General features: G+C 37.1%; 1 protein-coding gene across 2 annotated transcripts in view; it reads right to left on the reverse strand.

Annotated features, from left to right (window-relative positions):
- Nucleotides 1-18,063, reverse strand: part of LOC136250272 (TGF-beta-activated kinase 1 and MAP3K7-binding protein 1-like) — a 59,796-nt gene that overhangs the window by 37,497 nt on the left and 4,236 nt on the right. Inside the window, exons 2-5 of one of the 2 annotated variants that reach the window (XM_066042455.1) lie at nucleotides 16,026-16,438; nucleotides 8,324-8,659; nucleotides 7,655-8,025; nucleotides 4,313-4,804 (exon numbers count right to left, since the gene is read on the reverse strand). In XM_066042455.1, the coding sequence (XP_065898527.1) occupies nucleotides 4,438-4,804; nucleotides 7,655-8,025; nucleotides 8,324-8,659; nucleotides 16,026-16,438 (1,487 nt within the window). In that variant the 3' untranslated portion in view covers nucleotides 4,313-4,437. Of the gene's footprint in view, nucleotides 1-4,312; nucleotides 4,805-7,654; nucleotides 8,026-8,323; nucleotides 8,660-16,025; nucleotides 16,439-18,063 lie in introns of those variants that run through there. The other variant, XM_066042456.1, reaches the window with a different exon arrangement.

Below are 18,063 nucleotides of genomic sequence, written 5' to 3' on the forward strand. Positions count from 1 at the left end.
AGCTCATAAGGGCCACAAGGCACGCACCTTTGGTGCTTATAAACTCCTGTCCACACATATCCAATTTACCAACTTTGACGACTCATAACATTAGTTTTGTTCGGTAGTGTTCACCAACATGGCTTAGTCACCTTAGTGGCTGGAGAAACTTTCAGGTTATTATGTTTCTTGAACACTAAGTTATGATGTTCCAAGTTTATAGAGTTGGATGTGCCAGTGTGGAAAATCCCTTTTCATAAATCCAGTCACATAATAGCTTCAGCAGGCAGCTTGAGTTGCCATCTCCTGTTCATACAGACATAACTCATAGACTTTGGCATCATGGGATATGTAGTTGAACTGCTGATATAATCGTACACTATGGTAGTAGTGTATAGTAGGGACCACAAAGGAGTAGGTGTGGCCCACGAAATAAAATCACCCAAAAAGCAGCCTCAATTTATGATGAGGGAGTATTGGTTAGGTAAAACTAAGCCCAAACAAGCTTTCAGGTTGACCTGTTACACAGCAGTACAAATCAAAAACTGTTCGAAAAGCACCCCTGCAATTGAAGTAGCCACTATGAAAAATATGTACGATTTCTATTACAAAGGGAAGCCATCACATGCTACCACGAAATCGACACTTTTCGCTGTCAACAAAGATGAATGGGACACAAAGGAGGACACTGGTAAGTCCATGAAGAATGCATTGTACATACTGCAGTATGCTAAAAGGCACTTGTTGGGCTGAAGCAATGTCGAACAGTGAAAAAATTAAGCCCGTAGCCTTAGCCGTTATTGAGTTATGCTTGTCTGAAGGCATCAGTCAGTCAGTCACTTACTCATTCAGTAGAAAATTCCATTAAATAAATATTTTTTTAAATTCAGTAGCAACTTGTTGAAAGTGTTTCGGGTCAGTTGAACATAGCCAACAACGAAGCGTAATGGATACTTTACTTTCAGACGATAATTTATATTATAACTGGGGCGCATGGCACCAAACCTTTATTTCGGTATATGTATGGGTTGCAGAGGTGCTTTTCGATCAGTTCTTGATTCATACTGCTGTGTAGCTAATGGGTTGAACATAGCTGACAACGAAGAGTAATCGAAACTTCACTTTTCAGACAATAAAGCTGGGGCGCGCTGCGCTATTTCAAATGTGGTATGTGCGGGTTCACCAATCATAATAATATTATTTACAAAAGTTAACACATAATATTTCAAAACATTTGGAATTTTCAACTAGAGTAGGGACAATAGCACATCAATAAAAAGTACTGAAACAAGCTGGAGTAGTGCACGATATTAAATCACAGTAAAACAATAAGAAGTGTTATATCCCTACTGTACTAATATATAACAAGTATTTGGAATTTTCAACTAGAGTAGGGACCATAGCACATCAATAAACAGTACTGAAACAAGCTGGAGTAATGTATGATATTAAACCACAGTAAAACAATAAGAAGTGTTATATCCCTACTGCGCATTTTTTGAAATACTTGTTATATATATTAAATATATAATTTAGTTTTATAAGTGGCTGCATATTAGGTAATCCTGAGACTAGATCCCTTGTAAATACAGGGGCGGATCCAAGGGAGGTTCAAAGGGTTCCATGGAACCCCCCTTTTGAAAGAGCCTCTCTTACTCGAGATATTCTAATAGAGCAGTCACAGTAGACTAGTCTTTTGAGGAGTGGTTTAGCAAGCTATGTATACAGTTATAAATAAGGGAATGTAGTTGGTGGGGGCATCTATGGTGAGGGGCAGCTATTGTCAGCAGGTGATGACCTTTTTTTTTTTTTTCGGTCTTTAACTTACAATTAAGAAGTTGCAATTCCAAAGTGGAACCCCCTTTTTAAAAGTCTGGATCTGCCCCTGAAATATACTGTACATGTAAGTGTAATTGTCAAATTATGACATTACCAATAAAGCTATAGCTTTGATCCACAATGTAGTTGTGGACCCCTCGGATCCAAGCCATGCAGGAAACTATAAGGTCACCAGAGGTAGCGTTCTCGTGCCCCTATGAAAACCCAATAAAAACTAATAACTTGCTGGAGGTGTGTGATTATCTGATTATCAAGATATTGTAAGACTAATTGAGATAAGGATGACAGGTTTACTTATCTAGATAATAGTAAACTTCTGTAAATTACTTGTATACCAAAGAATATCTGATGGTGTAGACACCTCCTGGGGGTTCTAACTCTCTTACCACTTGGAGACATTGTTAAAACTAACATTTCACATTTTTTGTACTCTTCAAATTGCAATTTGCTCACTTTACTGGTTAAAATATTGACAGCTAACTACTAGGAATTGTTTCAATTATCGAGATACGCATGTCAGATAATCAAGATAAGTTTAAAAGAAATATTGAGATAATTTCTGTCTAAATTTGTCATTGCACACCTCTGTAACTCACCCACCTGTAAAATCAAGTTTTCATTGTTTGAATTCATATAGCACAAAATCTAAGATACTCCTGGCTATGAATTTTCCCAATGAAGAGTCTATGAAACCGGTTTTAAGGCGGACTTCATAACATGACTTGAAATTGCAATTTCATTGTATGCTTAAGAACCACCCAACAAAAACTTAAATTCATAGGTGGGCGGGTACTTTTTTCATGCTCATTGGGTTTTCATGGGCTAGTAGACAGAAGATATTCAAACTGCAACTTTTTAATTTTTGTCAAGCAGACAGGGGTTACACAAAAAGCATAAGCCTGTACAGGGTGCAACTGCTTCACAAAATTCTCTCTACCAAGAAATATCTTTATCAATTCCTTCACATTATCAACCTGTAGAGAGACAAACAAGACAATATTGCTCCTTGCATTTTATTCTGTCCACACCATCAACAATCATATTACTCAAGATCAATCAAAAAATGGAATGAGTTAACTGTACATGTATTTCTAGAGATGACTATGATAAATTTACTGCTATTGTACATTCTCACTGACAATCAATTTATATAGCATCACACTACCATACTGAGCAATTTTTTCCAGCAGTGCTGACTGCCCAGTAAGTTAGTAACCCACAGTAATCATAAATAAATTAATGGTCCAGCACCTCTGGAGACGGCCATACATTAAGCTAGCTAGACTCATATAATTTCACATTCGTTAATATACAGTACATAGCCCATTAGCAAAGTGTGAGGCCAAGAGCTAAGCATGCTAAGCTAAGCCTGAGGCACAACTAAGGCAAGTAATAGCAGTGTTTTGCATGATCAATATACACACAAAGGGCACTGCACTATACACTACGCATTATCACAACAGTCACATCAAGAGTTATACTCTTGCAATTAGTCACATGTTAGCTTATTATGTTTATCAAAACATGAGGATTTTATGTAGCTATAATCGCCTTCCTGGTAAGGCAGTTTAATTTAATTTAAATGGCAGTTGTTACTCTGATGACCCATCAAGCTATATACTTGAATTACATGCATAAATCAGATATAAGTGCACACACGCAATAGTTTGTACAGACAAACAGCTGCATGTGTGAAGAACGTAAAGTGAATGTAGATCCTACATGTATAATTTATATGGATCAATTAATTGCCTGCAGTTATAACTAGCTAGTGTATAAGCCATCTAGAACTGGAGGCAATAACTGGAGAAAATGATTGGAGGCATGCATATTGTCGATGTTATCCTATTTTGGCACAGTGAAATCTCACCATTGAGCAAATGACCTCACTATAATGGTGGTAGGTCTCTTGTACAGAGACAATAGCACATTGGGATTATGTGACAATTAAGCCTGCATCAGCATAATGAAAGAAAGTGGTTACTGAACTAAAAAAGCATATATAATAGGCAGGAGTGCTATGTCAATGTAACACTAGCATGTTAGATGGATATTTCAAATTATGGAGCTTTTTATGTAATAGATTGATACTCCCTAATAGAGCAGTCAGTGCAAACTGCAATAGAGCACTCAAATAATGCATTGTACATATATAGCTCCTTAGATTGATAGACGTTACTTAGTGAAATACTCTAATAGACTAAATAGAGCATTCACTGATTAAAATGTTGCAAGTAAGAAATGTTACTAATATAGGAGAACACCGAAAAGCATAATAGGGGTGAAAATTTTGGCCAAATTCCTGAAAGCATTTTGGGCAAAATTTTGAGCATATTTGACTCAGGTCTAGTGACAATGACCAATTTAATACCATGTAGGTTATATATTGGCATCCTCCAATAATTCACATGATGTAACAGCTAGAACAGGGCACTTAGATTTCAAATGTGCAACACTAAAAATTATTATACAACCTGCTTGTTGTTGCATGATCACCAGTGTGTCAGTAGCTATTCATGTAAAATGCATCAACAACAGTAAAAACATGCATGCATAGTGGTACAGTTTGATAAAAACATCCATGCAGCTTGATTTAAACTTGGCGAGGCAATTGTTATATTATTGTAGTTTGGAGATAGATGAAAACTGACAAATCAACAAAGTCATGTCATCTCTCTTCCTATTGGCTACTGTAACATCAGAATGAGGGTTTCCACTAGCAGATATCTGGTACAAGTCATGTTGTGTCTGACGAATTTCCTCCAGAATACTAAAGGCAGCATTTTCAATCCCATGTTTGTTGACGTGTTTATCGATCATCTCAGCTATCAGATCATTTCCATTTCCATTTCCACCATCTTGTCCAGCTACAGCTTCCAGTGTCTTGTAGACTCCATCAGTCATCAGGATGAGGTATTTGAAGGATGGATCAATTTCCTTTGAGGTCACATGTGGTATAGCAATTCCTGGCTCATCAGTGGCTTGACTATAACAGGTAAATGAACAGATGCGATTGAAGGGGCCAGCGGCAAAGGGGAACAAGTGACATTTGAAAATTCAGGTGACCACATAGTGGGCATTAAACAGAATTTTGGGACATAATTGAATTATTGTGATATTTGCTAAAAATTTATTTGAGACTGCCATGAACTTTTAAATTCTGCTGTTTACTTAGTGACAACATTATTCATGTGGCTAAAACAAGCCATTCTAATTTTTAGAAAATGGGAAAATCTAAAATGGTACATGTCCCCTTTTTCCACTGAGCCCTTCAATTATGACCATCTCAACGACATTGAACAGAACATTTAGACACTACACATACTCTAGCATACAACAGGCTTTAGTCATGTCAACGAAAGATTCTTTGTCTATGATGTCATACACAAGTTTTGAGGATGCAGGTACTAGCCTTTTTGGCATTTATTTACTGTAAAATGCCAAACGGAAAACTATATGGACAGTTTATCAAAGCAGTTTACTAAACAAAAAAATGTGGAAATAGACATTTGTCTTGAGAGGATACGGATAGGCATTTGTCTTGAGAGAGGCAGTAAAATTTATTTACAGACATTTAAGCATATTGTAGTTGTATAGATTGACTAAGGACAACAGTGCATTGTTCACTAGAATCACTACATATCATGACAATACACCATGTAAGTTTTTCTGCCCAAAAATATCATTCAAAAACCAACATCACATTTCTTTCATGCCAGTTTGGCAGTATTGGTTAAAAGCATAATCAAACCCAATACCTTCCCCAAACCCTTTCAACAAGTTGTTATGAAATTCATTTACATAATACATGTCAAGAACCAGGGTTCTATGTCTATGGGATTTTGAAAATTCGAACATCCTAGGCTGTAGTGCCCTTGCTGTGCTCGGGTGTTACTAAGGGCCTAAAGGTTTCTAAATCCAGTAGAACCCATTGGTTCTTGATGTCTAACTTATTTAGACTACAACTTATTATTGTACCTTGAGTTGAAAGCTGCTTGTAAACGAGAAATGTATCGTTAATTATTAGAAACAAGCTCTCTACACCTCCTTCTAATTCAGTGTGGCGGCATGTTGCTACCCATTTAAATGCTCATGTGTTGCCAATGTTACTGGTGCGTGCTATGTTTCGAAGTACAACTAATTAGACTACAACTCATTGTTGCGCCTTGACAGCTGCAAAAAATGTAGTGTTGATTAGTACAAACAAGCTCACTCCTCCATGCTGAAGGTCTGTAGGACACCTGGTCCTATAGCTGTTTAAAGTTGTTATATAAAGTATGTTTGAAAAGGTGCAGAAAGGAGAAAAAAATCCATGACTGGACCTGGGCAGCCTCGAACCTGCAGCCATCTGATTAATTTAAGAATAATTTGATCATAATGAAAGCTATGGGATTGATCTCTCTACAATTAACCTCACTTAAGCTCAGAACATGCCTTTTTGCAAACTGCAGCTGATGCATGCATCATGACTTCCCTATATTTTCCGAATGGTGACTGGATTAATTGCAGAGTTACCTATTCTTTATTTGTAACGCTGCCGAAAACAAAGTGTAATGGCCACTTCACTTTTCATAGTTGGAGTGCACGTTCAAATGAAAATGTTAAGTCCAAAGTATTCTTTCTTTTGATGTGGGATGCCCAGGTATACCAGTTACAACTATGCTATCAGCAAACTAATACAGATTAGGGATCACAGAAGTAGTGAAATAAGGGAAATTGCCTACACTTGAAGATATACTAGTGGACGTTTAATCCGTAATTCAGTCATGGGTACAGAATGAAGTAGTGATTAAATATCCTCTAAGGTGTAGGCAATCTCCTTTGTTTCATGATCCCCAATGTAACTTAAGTTTCCCAATTTTTACTTGTATTTGAGCTGGTAGAGATCAGCATTGAAACCGGATCACTACTGCTGACCTGGATGACCCGCTGACCAGGATAGCAATCTGGGTCAGATCCGTATTTGACCAGGATGTGATCCGGATTAATTAAAAGTGAGGCGTGCACCAAGGACTATGTTTTGAGTGCCGACTAGCTCGTTAAGCACAAGGGTGTCTATACTTAATAATAATGGCAGTCAGTGGGCATGAATCATAAGTTTTCAAAAAGCAAGATACATTTCCTGCAAGTAAGTGTCACTTTGCACATGCTTAACACACCATAATTTTAAAAAGTATGACACATTCCCGATATAAAGTAAGCGTGGCTCATGAAAGAAGCTGGCCTTGACCGTATCTCATATAACAATCAATGAGTGGGCATGGCTCCACATAAGCCAGCAGGCATGGTTTTGTGCATATAACATCACCGATAAATAGACGTGGCTGCACGTATGGCTGCAGGAAGTCATCCGATAAGTGGGCATGGCTCATGAAAGAAGCTTGGCTGCATAAGGACTTGATTATGACGCGTTTATACACCTCGTACCGTCCAACTAATTAATTTGCTTCACACATGATCCATTCCAGGTCAGACCCGGATAATTTTTAAAGCGGGTCTGACCTGGATGACCTGGACAAAATGAGATGCAGACGACCCAGGTGACCTGACCCAGTTTCAATGCTGGTAGGGATCATAGAAATAAAAAGTTATGAAAACATGGGACACCTGCAGCTATACCAATGCACATTTTTCCTATTTGAATTCAGACATGCATGGCTGTACTATTGACAGACTGTATATGGGAATTCAAATGTAGACTAGTATATAGCTGCAGGTGTAGATGATCTGCCTTGCTGCTTTTATTTCTATGATCCCTACTCAAATGTGAAATTTCTAATTTTTCCTTATACTTGTTGTACTAGTAGTATTGATGGTCTTATATGTGCTTTCTCACCAGATTAAATCTACATCCCTGTATCCTCCCTTTATAGAGTAGTCCCCAATACTCCTAGTGTTCTCCTGTGTACCCAGTCTACCTGTTCTTATCATTTGCTCTGGATCTAATCCCAAATCTGACAGTCGTTTTAGTTCACTTTCATTCTCAACACCATGATCTTCACTAAGTTGTTTAACATGAAAAGCAGGTCGATCATGTTCTTGGTAAACCAGTACAGCTCTGGAGTCTCCAACGTTAGCCACATACAATCTCTTCTTTGTTATAACTGCTATAACTGCAGTACATCCTCCAGAAATGTGTGTTTCTAATTCTTGTAAGCGAGCTACTTCCGTAGGAAATGTCATTTGTGCTTCATAAGACTTCATCTCCTTAAAAAAGAATACAATTCATATAGAAGCATTCATTAGTCATTATACTTAGCAGGTCAAACTGTACGAGTTAACATGCTGTGCTTTCTGCACTGACTTAAGTGGAATCTGTAGACCATGACAATATTATGTATATGGTCACATTAATATTTACCGGTATACCCACTGTCCTTTGTACCTGAGTTAGAAGACCCAGTATTGTACATTTAACAATAACAGAAATGCACTCAGTGATAATAAGTGTTAATCAAATCTCAGTTGCAAAAGTTAATTATCTACAGAATGAATGATAATTCACCTTAGGTATACTTTCCTGAATAGTAAGTTTTTCACCAATGTATTCATCAATACCCTTGAAGAATGCAGCATCTGCATCTTTAATCCACTTGTCTATGGTTTCCTTGGGGCTATCAGACTGTGAGACAGCAAGGTGATTATCCCATAAATATTTCTTCACAAACTCCACAGCATTTCGTCCATCATGACCATCCAATACACACAGGAAGACACTGGAGGAGTCACTACTCTCATCTACGAGGTACTCATCCTCATTATCATGATCATGACTGGATGGAGCATTAAAAGCATATCGTTCATTTGGTACAGAGCCAGCACTGATGAGTGGTGTTATAATCTGAATGATTAAAAACAGTATTATGACATTTGATACAAAATTATTAATAACACCACCTTAACTGAACCAGCATGGCATCAAAACTTGAATTTGAACAGATGTTATGTATCCATAGGATATTCATGAATTGGCCAATCCAGAATCTATATATATAAAGCTGAAAATGTCTGTCTGTCTGTCTGTCTGACGGTCACGCTGCTTACTCACCAGACTTGGCGCGAATCGACATAGTCTGTGCTGATAATGAAGCGCTCATCATCCGCCTACTCTAAGATTGTTATCACGAGTTCACGCGTGCTTCCGTTCGGTCTCTACAGCGCGTAGAAGGCCAAGGTGTAGAGAAAACTTGAGCAACATTCCTTTGAAAACCACAGCACATACTGTTCAAGTGGTAGAACGCCTGACTAGCGTGCAAGAGGTCGTGGGTTCAAATCCACGTGTTGACAGATTTTTTTCAGTACCTTTTTGTGAACACCTTTTTAAAACACGACTTTTAGCTCATCATATCTTGGCATGCAAAGTACGTATCGAGGCGGGACTTTAGCGAAATTAAACGCCCATCATCTGGCAACTCGAGTGTTGTTGTAGCAAATCAATATGTGCTTTTGTTCGCTCTTTATAGGGCGATGAAGGCACTGGTGTAGGGAAGGATCACTGAAAAGTTGAGCTACATTCCTGTCAAAACCACTGATAAACAACTGTGGCAATTTGTGCACCTCCCTTAACCCCAAGTTATTATAACCAGCCAGGGTTCAATCCCCGCCTAGGTCATAACTTTTTTTTTCACTTTTGGGACCTTTTTGATGTGCCTTTTTGCTCTATCTGTTCCATGCAAGTCTTCATCTACAAACTCTTATGATCAGTTTTTCAGCACTGGCACTGAATTACCTCACATAATAGGGACTCTTATAGCACTTTTGGGACAGGGCAGACTAATTGCCAACATATTTGTCCATCTGTGTGTTGGTCCAGTGTGTTGTATTAGAGTAGGTAAAAGCTTCTTTCACCAGTATCCAGAATATCTACATCTTTGTTTTAAGCACATAGGTGTGCACTGACATGAAAAACTGTTTGTTCAGACTTACCTCAATACTGCTGTAGTAATAGGCAGCTTGCATGATTGAACAAATACTACTGTGCATCTGAAAAATGATAATACTGGAACCATGCAGATCCATAGTTTACACCGAGGAACTGCATCTGACCTGGCACAACTGTTTCACTATCCTGCTTACATGCTTTCACTCTAAAGATTCATACATTACCTTATTGGTCAATTACACTGCAGGTGTTTCAAAACTGGGTTTTTGTATGGCAAGAGGTATATGTGCCACTGCAACATCAGAACTGAAAGTGCATAGGACAAGTTCTGAACTTTTGCTTGCCATGCAGTAACTATAACTGCAAATTGTGTTGACTTTAAATTATGCTCAAGTTCATTTCTCTTTATGACAGTCGGTAAGGTAAACATCAAAATGTAGAAACTGAAACTGTACCGTGTGTACACAACCTGTATGTAATGTAGGGTATACTGTATACAATTGCCTTAGCTCACATGCAGTTTAACTAATTAGCTAGCCTTGCATGCATGCTTCACTATAAATTATTATGTACTGCATAAGGATCATGTACTTTAAAGCACTATCGACATACGTGCTACACAGCAAATATAGTACACTAATATTTATGCTTGGTTCCCAATATATTAATTATTGTTGCATTAGTTCTCATGTAAAGCAGCAAAGGTTTCGTTTGTTCTATACAGCACGTTGAAGTCACTGGTAGGGAAGATGCACTGAATAATTAAACTACATTCCTGTCAAAACCACAAACAATAAACTTTAGTGTTTTGCATCATTAATGACATAAGAAAACCTCATGCTCTTTAAAAAATGTGACATCACCATGTACCCTACATAGCTACATTAGCAGTGCTGGTGTTTAATGCTTAGTCCCTCTTCGTGGCATTAAAATGTTTAATGTGGAGATGGTCCTGCACATAGGGCAGGTACCAATGCTAGTATGTATATAAATCTAGAAACTGTCACAATATTTGCTAATAATTTGAAATGAAACTTCTTAGATACAGAGTTACTGTGTAGTTACAAAGGGGTCCATTCCTGTGATAACTGGATCCTTCCCGAACTAGTGTGAATTTATTATGCAATCACACAAAGTTTTTTCTTTCTATTATAGGTGTGATAAACTGTGAAAAGTAGTCAATTTAATGACAATAAAGAAAGTGCTAAACAATGATGGAGACAGGTAGGGTAGACAATCAACTGCTTTATCCATGGTGGAAACAAATACATAATACATATACACATGCACAACACCAAATATGGAACACAATACACATCATGAAGAAACCAGCTGTGGAATGGATTGCATGGTAAGTAATCTATGTAGAATAGTTTGAATGTATAATATCTTTCAAAATGGTTAGTTGGGATTCCATTGTTTGTTTGGGCTGGTTTTTACCAAAGTTTGGACTTTAATGTTTAATAACTTAATTCCATTAGTTGTCATACAACATATTTAGTTTATAGTGAGTGTTATATGTAAGTAGATATACGGTTACTAAGTAGTTCAGTGTACTAAATGGTTTGTGATTTGGCAAGGCAATTAATGGGTTAATGATCACCATTGTGCTTGTACATTATGGATAAAAACAAACCCTAAAGTTGGCATATGATCAGCTTTGTATGGGGTACATACAATACTTCATTCTGAAACAGCTAAGCTGTAAAAAAATGGTGCAGCCATTAAAAATCCAGGTTTAAAAAGATGTGAAATGAAAGTCAAGAAATTGCTGCAATGATGTCAATCGATTATAAGGCCATGCAATGTCAATTACAGCGAAACCTCAGTTATCCAAACTCCTTGGGACCAGGGGTAGTACATAAGTCTGAAAAGTCTGTATCTCAGAAACAGTGTATTAACAACCTTAAAATAGCATAAAGATCATTTAAAAAAATAATAGTACTATCAGCTACCCTAATAGAACAGTCACTACTCTAATAGAGCAGTCATTTCCATAGTTTGGCTAACCGAGAATCCAGATAAGAGGGGTCCAGATAACTGAGGTTCCACTGTATGTATTTCTAGTTCCCTGCCTGGGAGAGCGAGTTGTGCAATCAGTATAGTGCTTTGATGGTCAAAACTATGTACTTTCCAGTGGCAAATCTAGAAAAAAAAATTCAGAAGGGGGGGAGTTCAAATCAACAAGGAATTTATTGTCACCTCTCAGATTTTGATGAAACTTGGTGTATTTGTAGTATGTGTGGCATTTATCACTCATGCAAATTTTTAGCTCCATGCACCCCATAGTTTCTGATTTATGACCACAAATACTTTGAATATTTCATGAAAAATTGGTCCATTTCTAGTTACAAAATCAACTATAACTTTGCACTGTGTAAATATTTTTACATTTAATTTTCACTGATGGAAGACTGTTGATCAACCTTTTCCAGTGAATATGGAATATCTACTTAATTATGGTTCAAAAGTACTTTATTGAAAACTTTAATCCTTTATATTTCGAAAAGCCTGCTTGAAATTCTTCAAATTTTTTTATGAATAATGATTGGATCATGGTCTATGTTTGATAAAATTTGGTGGGACCACAATGGGCTCAAGATATATAATGAATTATGTTGTGGTATGCAGTGGAATTTTGTAGCCATGCATTGTTGCTGTATGGGAGTGTACACCTCCAATAAACACTCACAACAAGGCCATGCCAAGTTTGTCTTACAAAGTGAAGGTGTCTAGGTACAGTGCAACCTGTATTAGTGACCACCTGTATTGAAAGACTACCTATGTGCTGCAGTTAGTTTATACATCTTTAATTGGATATTAACGTATAGCACCAAAGTATGAACTCTTTCCAACAAAATAATCTAAAAATGGTCCGGTGGACTTCAAATTACAGATCTGACCACCATAAATATCACATGAATGTTGTACCATTTCTTCAGAAATGCCTTCTTTATTAAGTTGAATCCTACTGTAGAGGACGTATCCCTATTTAAGTTGCATAAGTGGCTGCATAGGTATATACAACAGAATTCCACAAAAGGGATACCTGTACACCTTGATAACTAGGATGTCTGTTTATACTCCCACTCTAATGGTGCACATGCATTAGAACCATGATACTTCTATGGCTTTGTAATACGACCACTTTATTATGGTCCTAGGAATGGAGGAGTTTTACTGTGCATGCATTACTTGCACCTCAATGTGTGAATTAATTACTAAACTACTTTACACTCATGAGTGACCACTTCGAAGATCAAGTCATAAATTAATGGACATACTCACGCAGGAGGATCTTGACCACATTTTCATGTGTATTTAACATTTGCCTGTACTGATCTTCAAAACGTGAATGCAAAATACTTTGAAAAACCATTTAGTAATTACAGTACTATAAATCACACACAAAAAAATGCTTGGTATAAGCAATGCATCTACTGTATACAGTGTAACTCTTCTATTCCCTGGACCATTGATCTTTTCTTGCTTCCAAATGCACGTACAATTATAAAGTGAGATCATGAACACATATCCTGGCTATCAAGGTGCCTAGGTATCCTTTTTGATTTTTGAGGTTTGTTGTACCTATACAGCCATGTGCATAACTTGAATAGTGTGGAGTGGGCTACGTATGTAAGTGGGCTACGTATGTAAGTGCACTACGGCAGGATTTGACTTAATAAACAAGGGTAATTCTGAAAAGATGGTACAACTTTCATGTGTTTACGGATGCATCTCATTTAAAGTCTACCTGTCTAATAAGGACCATTTTAGATTTTTGGAAGTATAAATTGACTGCAGCACACAGGTGGTTTTTCAATACAGGTGGTCACTAATACAGGTTGCACTGTACCTAGACACCTTCACTTTGTAAGACAAACTTGGCATGGCCTTGTTGTGAGCGTTTATTGAAGGTGTACACTCCCATACAGCAACAATGGCTACAAAATTCCACTACATATCACAACATAATTCATTATATATTTTGAGCCCATTGTGGTTCCACCACAAAAATTTTATCAAACATAGACCATGATCCAATCATTACTGACAAAAATTTGAAGAATTTCAAGCAGGCTTTTTTGAAATATAAAGGATTAAAGTTTTCAATAAAATATTTTTGAACCATAATTAAGTAGAAATCCCATAATTTAGGGATCGCTGGAAAGGTCGATCAATACTTGTGCTGTAAAGCCATAATAAAAAAATAAAATAAAACAACAGTCTTCCATCAGTGAAAATTGTGTTTAAAAATATTTACACAATGCTAAGTTACAGTTGATTTTGTAACTAGAGATGGACCAATTTTTTCATGAAATATTCAAAAGTATTTGTGGTCATAAATCAGAAACTATGGGGTGTATGGAGCTAAAAATTTGCATGAGTGATAAGCACCATAGGTACTACAAACACATCAAGTTTCGTCAAAATCTGAAAGATAACCCTAAATTCCTTGTTGATTTGACATGGAATGACCAAAAGTCACTCAACAAGTATGCAAAGTATATGCAAAGTATACCCAGTATGCTCTAACTAGGGGGGTCTGAGGGCTTGTCTCAACAGGAAATTTTGAAAAATTAGCCTTCTGAGATGAGTTTGGCTACAATTTTGATTGATTAATAATAAGCATTATATGAATTGCTGCATGTTGAAGAAGATACTCCAGTCTCTATCAGTGACAATTCTAAAAGCTGGCATGCACAGGGCAAAGTAAACTAATGTGCCCCAAAGGAAAAAAAATTTAATCATCACATATAATGTTTTTTGCCATATTTCAGGCAAAATTGTTACCAAATACAACCTCAGAAAGCAAAAATGTTATGAAGGAAAGCTCATTCAGTCTCTAAGAGTGGCATTTATGAATCTGTAAGACATGCAGTGGGGCATTACATACAGTGTAGTGCAACCCCCAGAAGCTGTAAAATGTTTGCAATAAATAAATGTAACACAAAAAATGTCACATCCAGCAACATTGTGAACTAGGGATTAAATGTTCACTAGTATATCTGCAGGTGTAAGCAATTTCCCATGTTTCCCTACTTTTTTATGATCCCTAATCGAACTTAAAATTCCTAATTTTCCCTATACTTTGTTTACCTTTTTGTAGCATTGTTATGACTGATGAACCCACACATACTGCATAAAAAGAAAAAATACTGGTAGTGCCAGAGTTAATGTTTTTGTGATGAACGCGTGCCCTAGCTACGTATCAATTACTGACTAGAAAGTGAAGTGACTATTCCACTTCATTTTCAACTATGCTCAGCCTGACACACACTGCTACAAATGAAGAACAATAAGAAAAGCATCTCTGCAATTAATCCAGTCACCATGAAAAATACAGATAATTCATACACCTTAACTATCAATTACTGACTCGGTCATTATGCTTTGCTTTCACCTATTTTCAGCCCATTACACAGTGTTACGGACAAAGAACAGTATTTGAAGCACCTCTGCAATCATCCAGTCACCATGGATGATTTCCATTTTCATCAAATGGGAAGCCATGCATCGCTTTACTGCAAATTGTTGTCAGCAAAAAAAAAGAGGGACACAAAGGAGGACAAAAGTAAGTCTATGATGTATGCATTTTATGTACTGCAGTATGCACATCTCGGGATGAAGCAACGTCAAACAGTAAAAAAATCAAGCCCGTTACCTTAGCCGTTATTATCAAGTTATGCTTGAGAGCAATTTCTGCACTGTCGCCACTTACTACAAAACGAATCTGGAAACACACACAGCAGGATCAATATAGTGGGAGCACAAGTCTGTATTCACTTTCATCGTACTCCCATTTTCATTGTGCTACTGCTTTATGAATAGGTTAGATCCCCCTGTTGGTTTTTAGTAGGTTGACACGCCTTGTGCTTGGTTTGGTCACTTCAGTGGGGCCATTAATTAGTGAGCAAACTGTGCCCTCAAGTTGTCAACCTCCAGTGGGCATATAACATACACCTAGTACATCTTCAGGTGTAGGTGACTTCCCTTGTTTCCTTACTTTTATTTCTTTGATCCCTAATCAAACTTAAAATTCCTACTTTTTACTTGTACTTGGAATGTTACTTTACTTATTATGTTCAATTCATGGAAAGATCTATATGGCTATGGATTAAAAGTAAAAGTAGCTGGAATAATTTCACAATTATTAACCCTACAGATTAGTTCATGGTTTGCATTAATGTCAGTGAGGTTAGAGTACTCACTGACTACTACAATACTCATAGATGATGAGTGTCCCTATGAAGCTGTTTGCATAACAGACCAATGTGACATACACAGATAATTAACTAAGTAGTAGTATATACACATGACTGACCATCGATTGATCTGGTTTATCATCATCATCATCATGATCCGGAAACTTAACCTCTGGATTTTTTTCTGGCTTAGGATATTCTGGTTTGATATCTTGATCTGGTATTGATTTAATGTTTTGATTATTGGCATCACCTTGATCCAACGGTGGATTATTAACTTGGGTTGTCGTTGGTCTGTCATGATGTAATGCTAGTTTTTCAACTTGATCTGTTGCTGGTATATCACCTTGACCTGCTTTTTCATTATCATCCTGATTTGTTGATTGTTCATCATTTGTTAGTGGATTTATACCATCATTTGTTGTATTTGTGTTATCTTGATCTGTATTTTGGTCTGTTACTGCTTTACTCTCTTGAGGAATAACTTCTTCAGCTACCTTTGCTTCATTCATAGTCATCGTAACGTCAGTACCTGTACAAAGGAAATGCATCTTATGTATACTATAAGTTATATTTTCAACATCTCATAATTTATCTATTACTGGTCTGAAAGCATATGCACCACACCTTACAATATATGTATCTGATTATAGTATGTACGTGTTGAGCTGGATCCTCAAAAACATTTAATAACTCATGAATGCAATTACGCATGATCTTGAAATTTGGCTCATTTGTAGTGCTGCTCGACCCGCTAAAAATACGTTATTTCAAAATCTTTTCGTTCAACTGTCTGACATATTTTCACCAAACATTTCCTATGGGAAGCCATAAAAGTACAGTGTCCATTATAGCCCTTTCCTGAACTTGTAATGGAGCCAAACTGTACGTGTCTGTTGTTAACACCTTTGCTGTCACCACTAATTATTTGGTTAGCTGAAATGTTAACTCTCTTGCGAAAAAAACCACTTTTAATTTTTAGTTGTTTTTCAGGATCCAGCTCAAGTTGTACATATTTTAGACCAATGAACTAATCATGATTAACACAGTGGATGCCAATATTGGCATTTTTGTAGATGAGAAACTAAAATGCAACTAGATCTGGGAAAACCGGTCTTATTGCCCATGACAGCAGATTTGATTTTCACCAAGAACACAAAACTACATGAATAAACTATCATAGTCAAATTATGCTAGGCTTGAGTGGTCTGCCTTTTCCAAGCCCAGTGGTGAGCTGTACAAGTGGTCTGGGGCCTTAATGAAGCTCTAGCCAACCTGGGATGGCTGTTTGTCACTGTACAGCTCTGTGGTATTGAATACAGGCCTGTGCTGTAAATCTCCTTTTATTTTAAAGCCAGTTTTTAGGCCTAATGGCCTGTAAATTGGCCGGATTCATCCCTATGTGTTCCTCTTTCATTTTGTAAACAACCTCTGTCCCTCCCCTCCCACTACCCCTATCGGAGCTTACCTGATATGGTAAATGTCGAGTTAAAAGTTATCTAAAATGGCAAAAAATTACCTGTTGGCTATTTATATAGTGGATGCTCTGGAACTTAAGAGATTAATGTAAAATGTGTGAAAATTTGGTAACACTCAAACTGACATTTCTCGATACATTCCAATAGGCGATAAAACCAGTTTTCCCAGACTAGGTCACATATATAGCTACTGTAATTAAGGTGCAGGTATTTAGGAATTTGGGATACAGAAAAAAAGTGGGGAAACAAGGGAGGTCACCTACACCTAGTGGACATTTAATCTCTACTTCAGTCTGTGCCCATAACTGAATCAGGGATTAAATGTCCACTAGTGTATCTGCAGGTGTGGGTGACCTCCCTTGTTTCCCTACATTTTTTTCTTACTATGATCCCTAATCAAACTTAAAATTCCTAATACCGTATAGAGGGAAACTTTGGCGAATTTGGCAATCTGCTACAAATTCGCCGAAGTTTTACCCGCCAATCACTCGTAGCACCTCAGATTAGCATCTTTATAGCTAAGCATTGAGCTTTTATTTGCTAAAGTTTATTTCACCAAATGCAATTTAGCTTGCTGTTCACCAAAGTTTACCACCTCCAAAGTTTCCCTCTGTACGGTACTTGTTTGTTTACATTTTTTGTAGCATTATTTATAGACTGGTGAACCCATATATAGCGC

Source organism: Dysidea avara, chromosome 3 (assembly GCF_963678975.1).
Source record: "Dysidea avara chromosome 3, odDysAvar1.4, whole genome shotgun sequence".
Lineage (NCBI taxonomy): Eukaryota > Metazoa > Porifera > Demospongiae > Dictyoceratida > Dysideidae > Dysidea > Dysidea avara.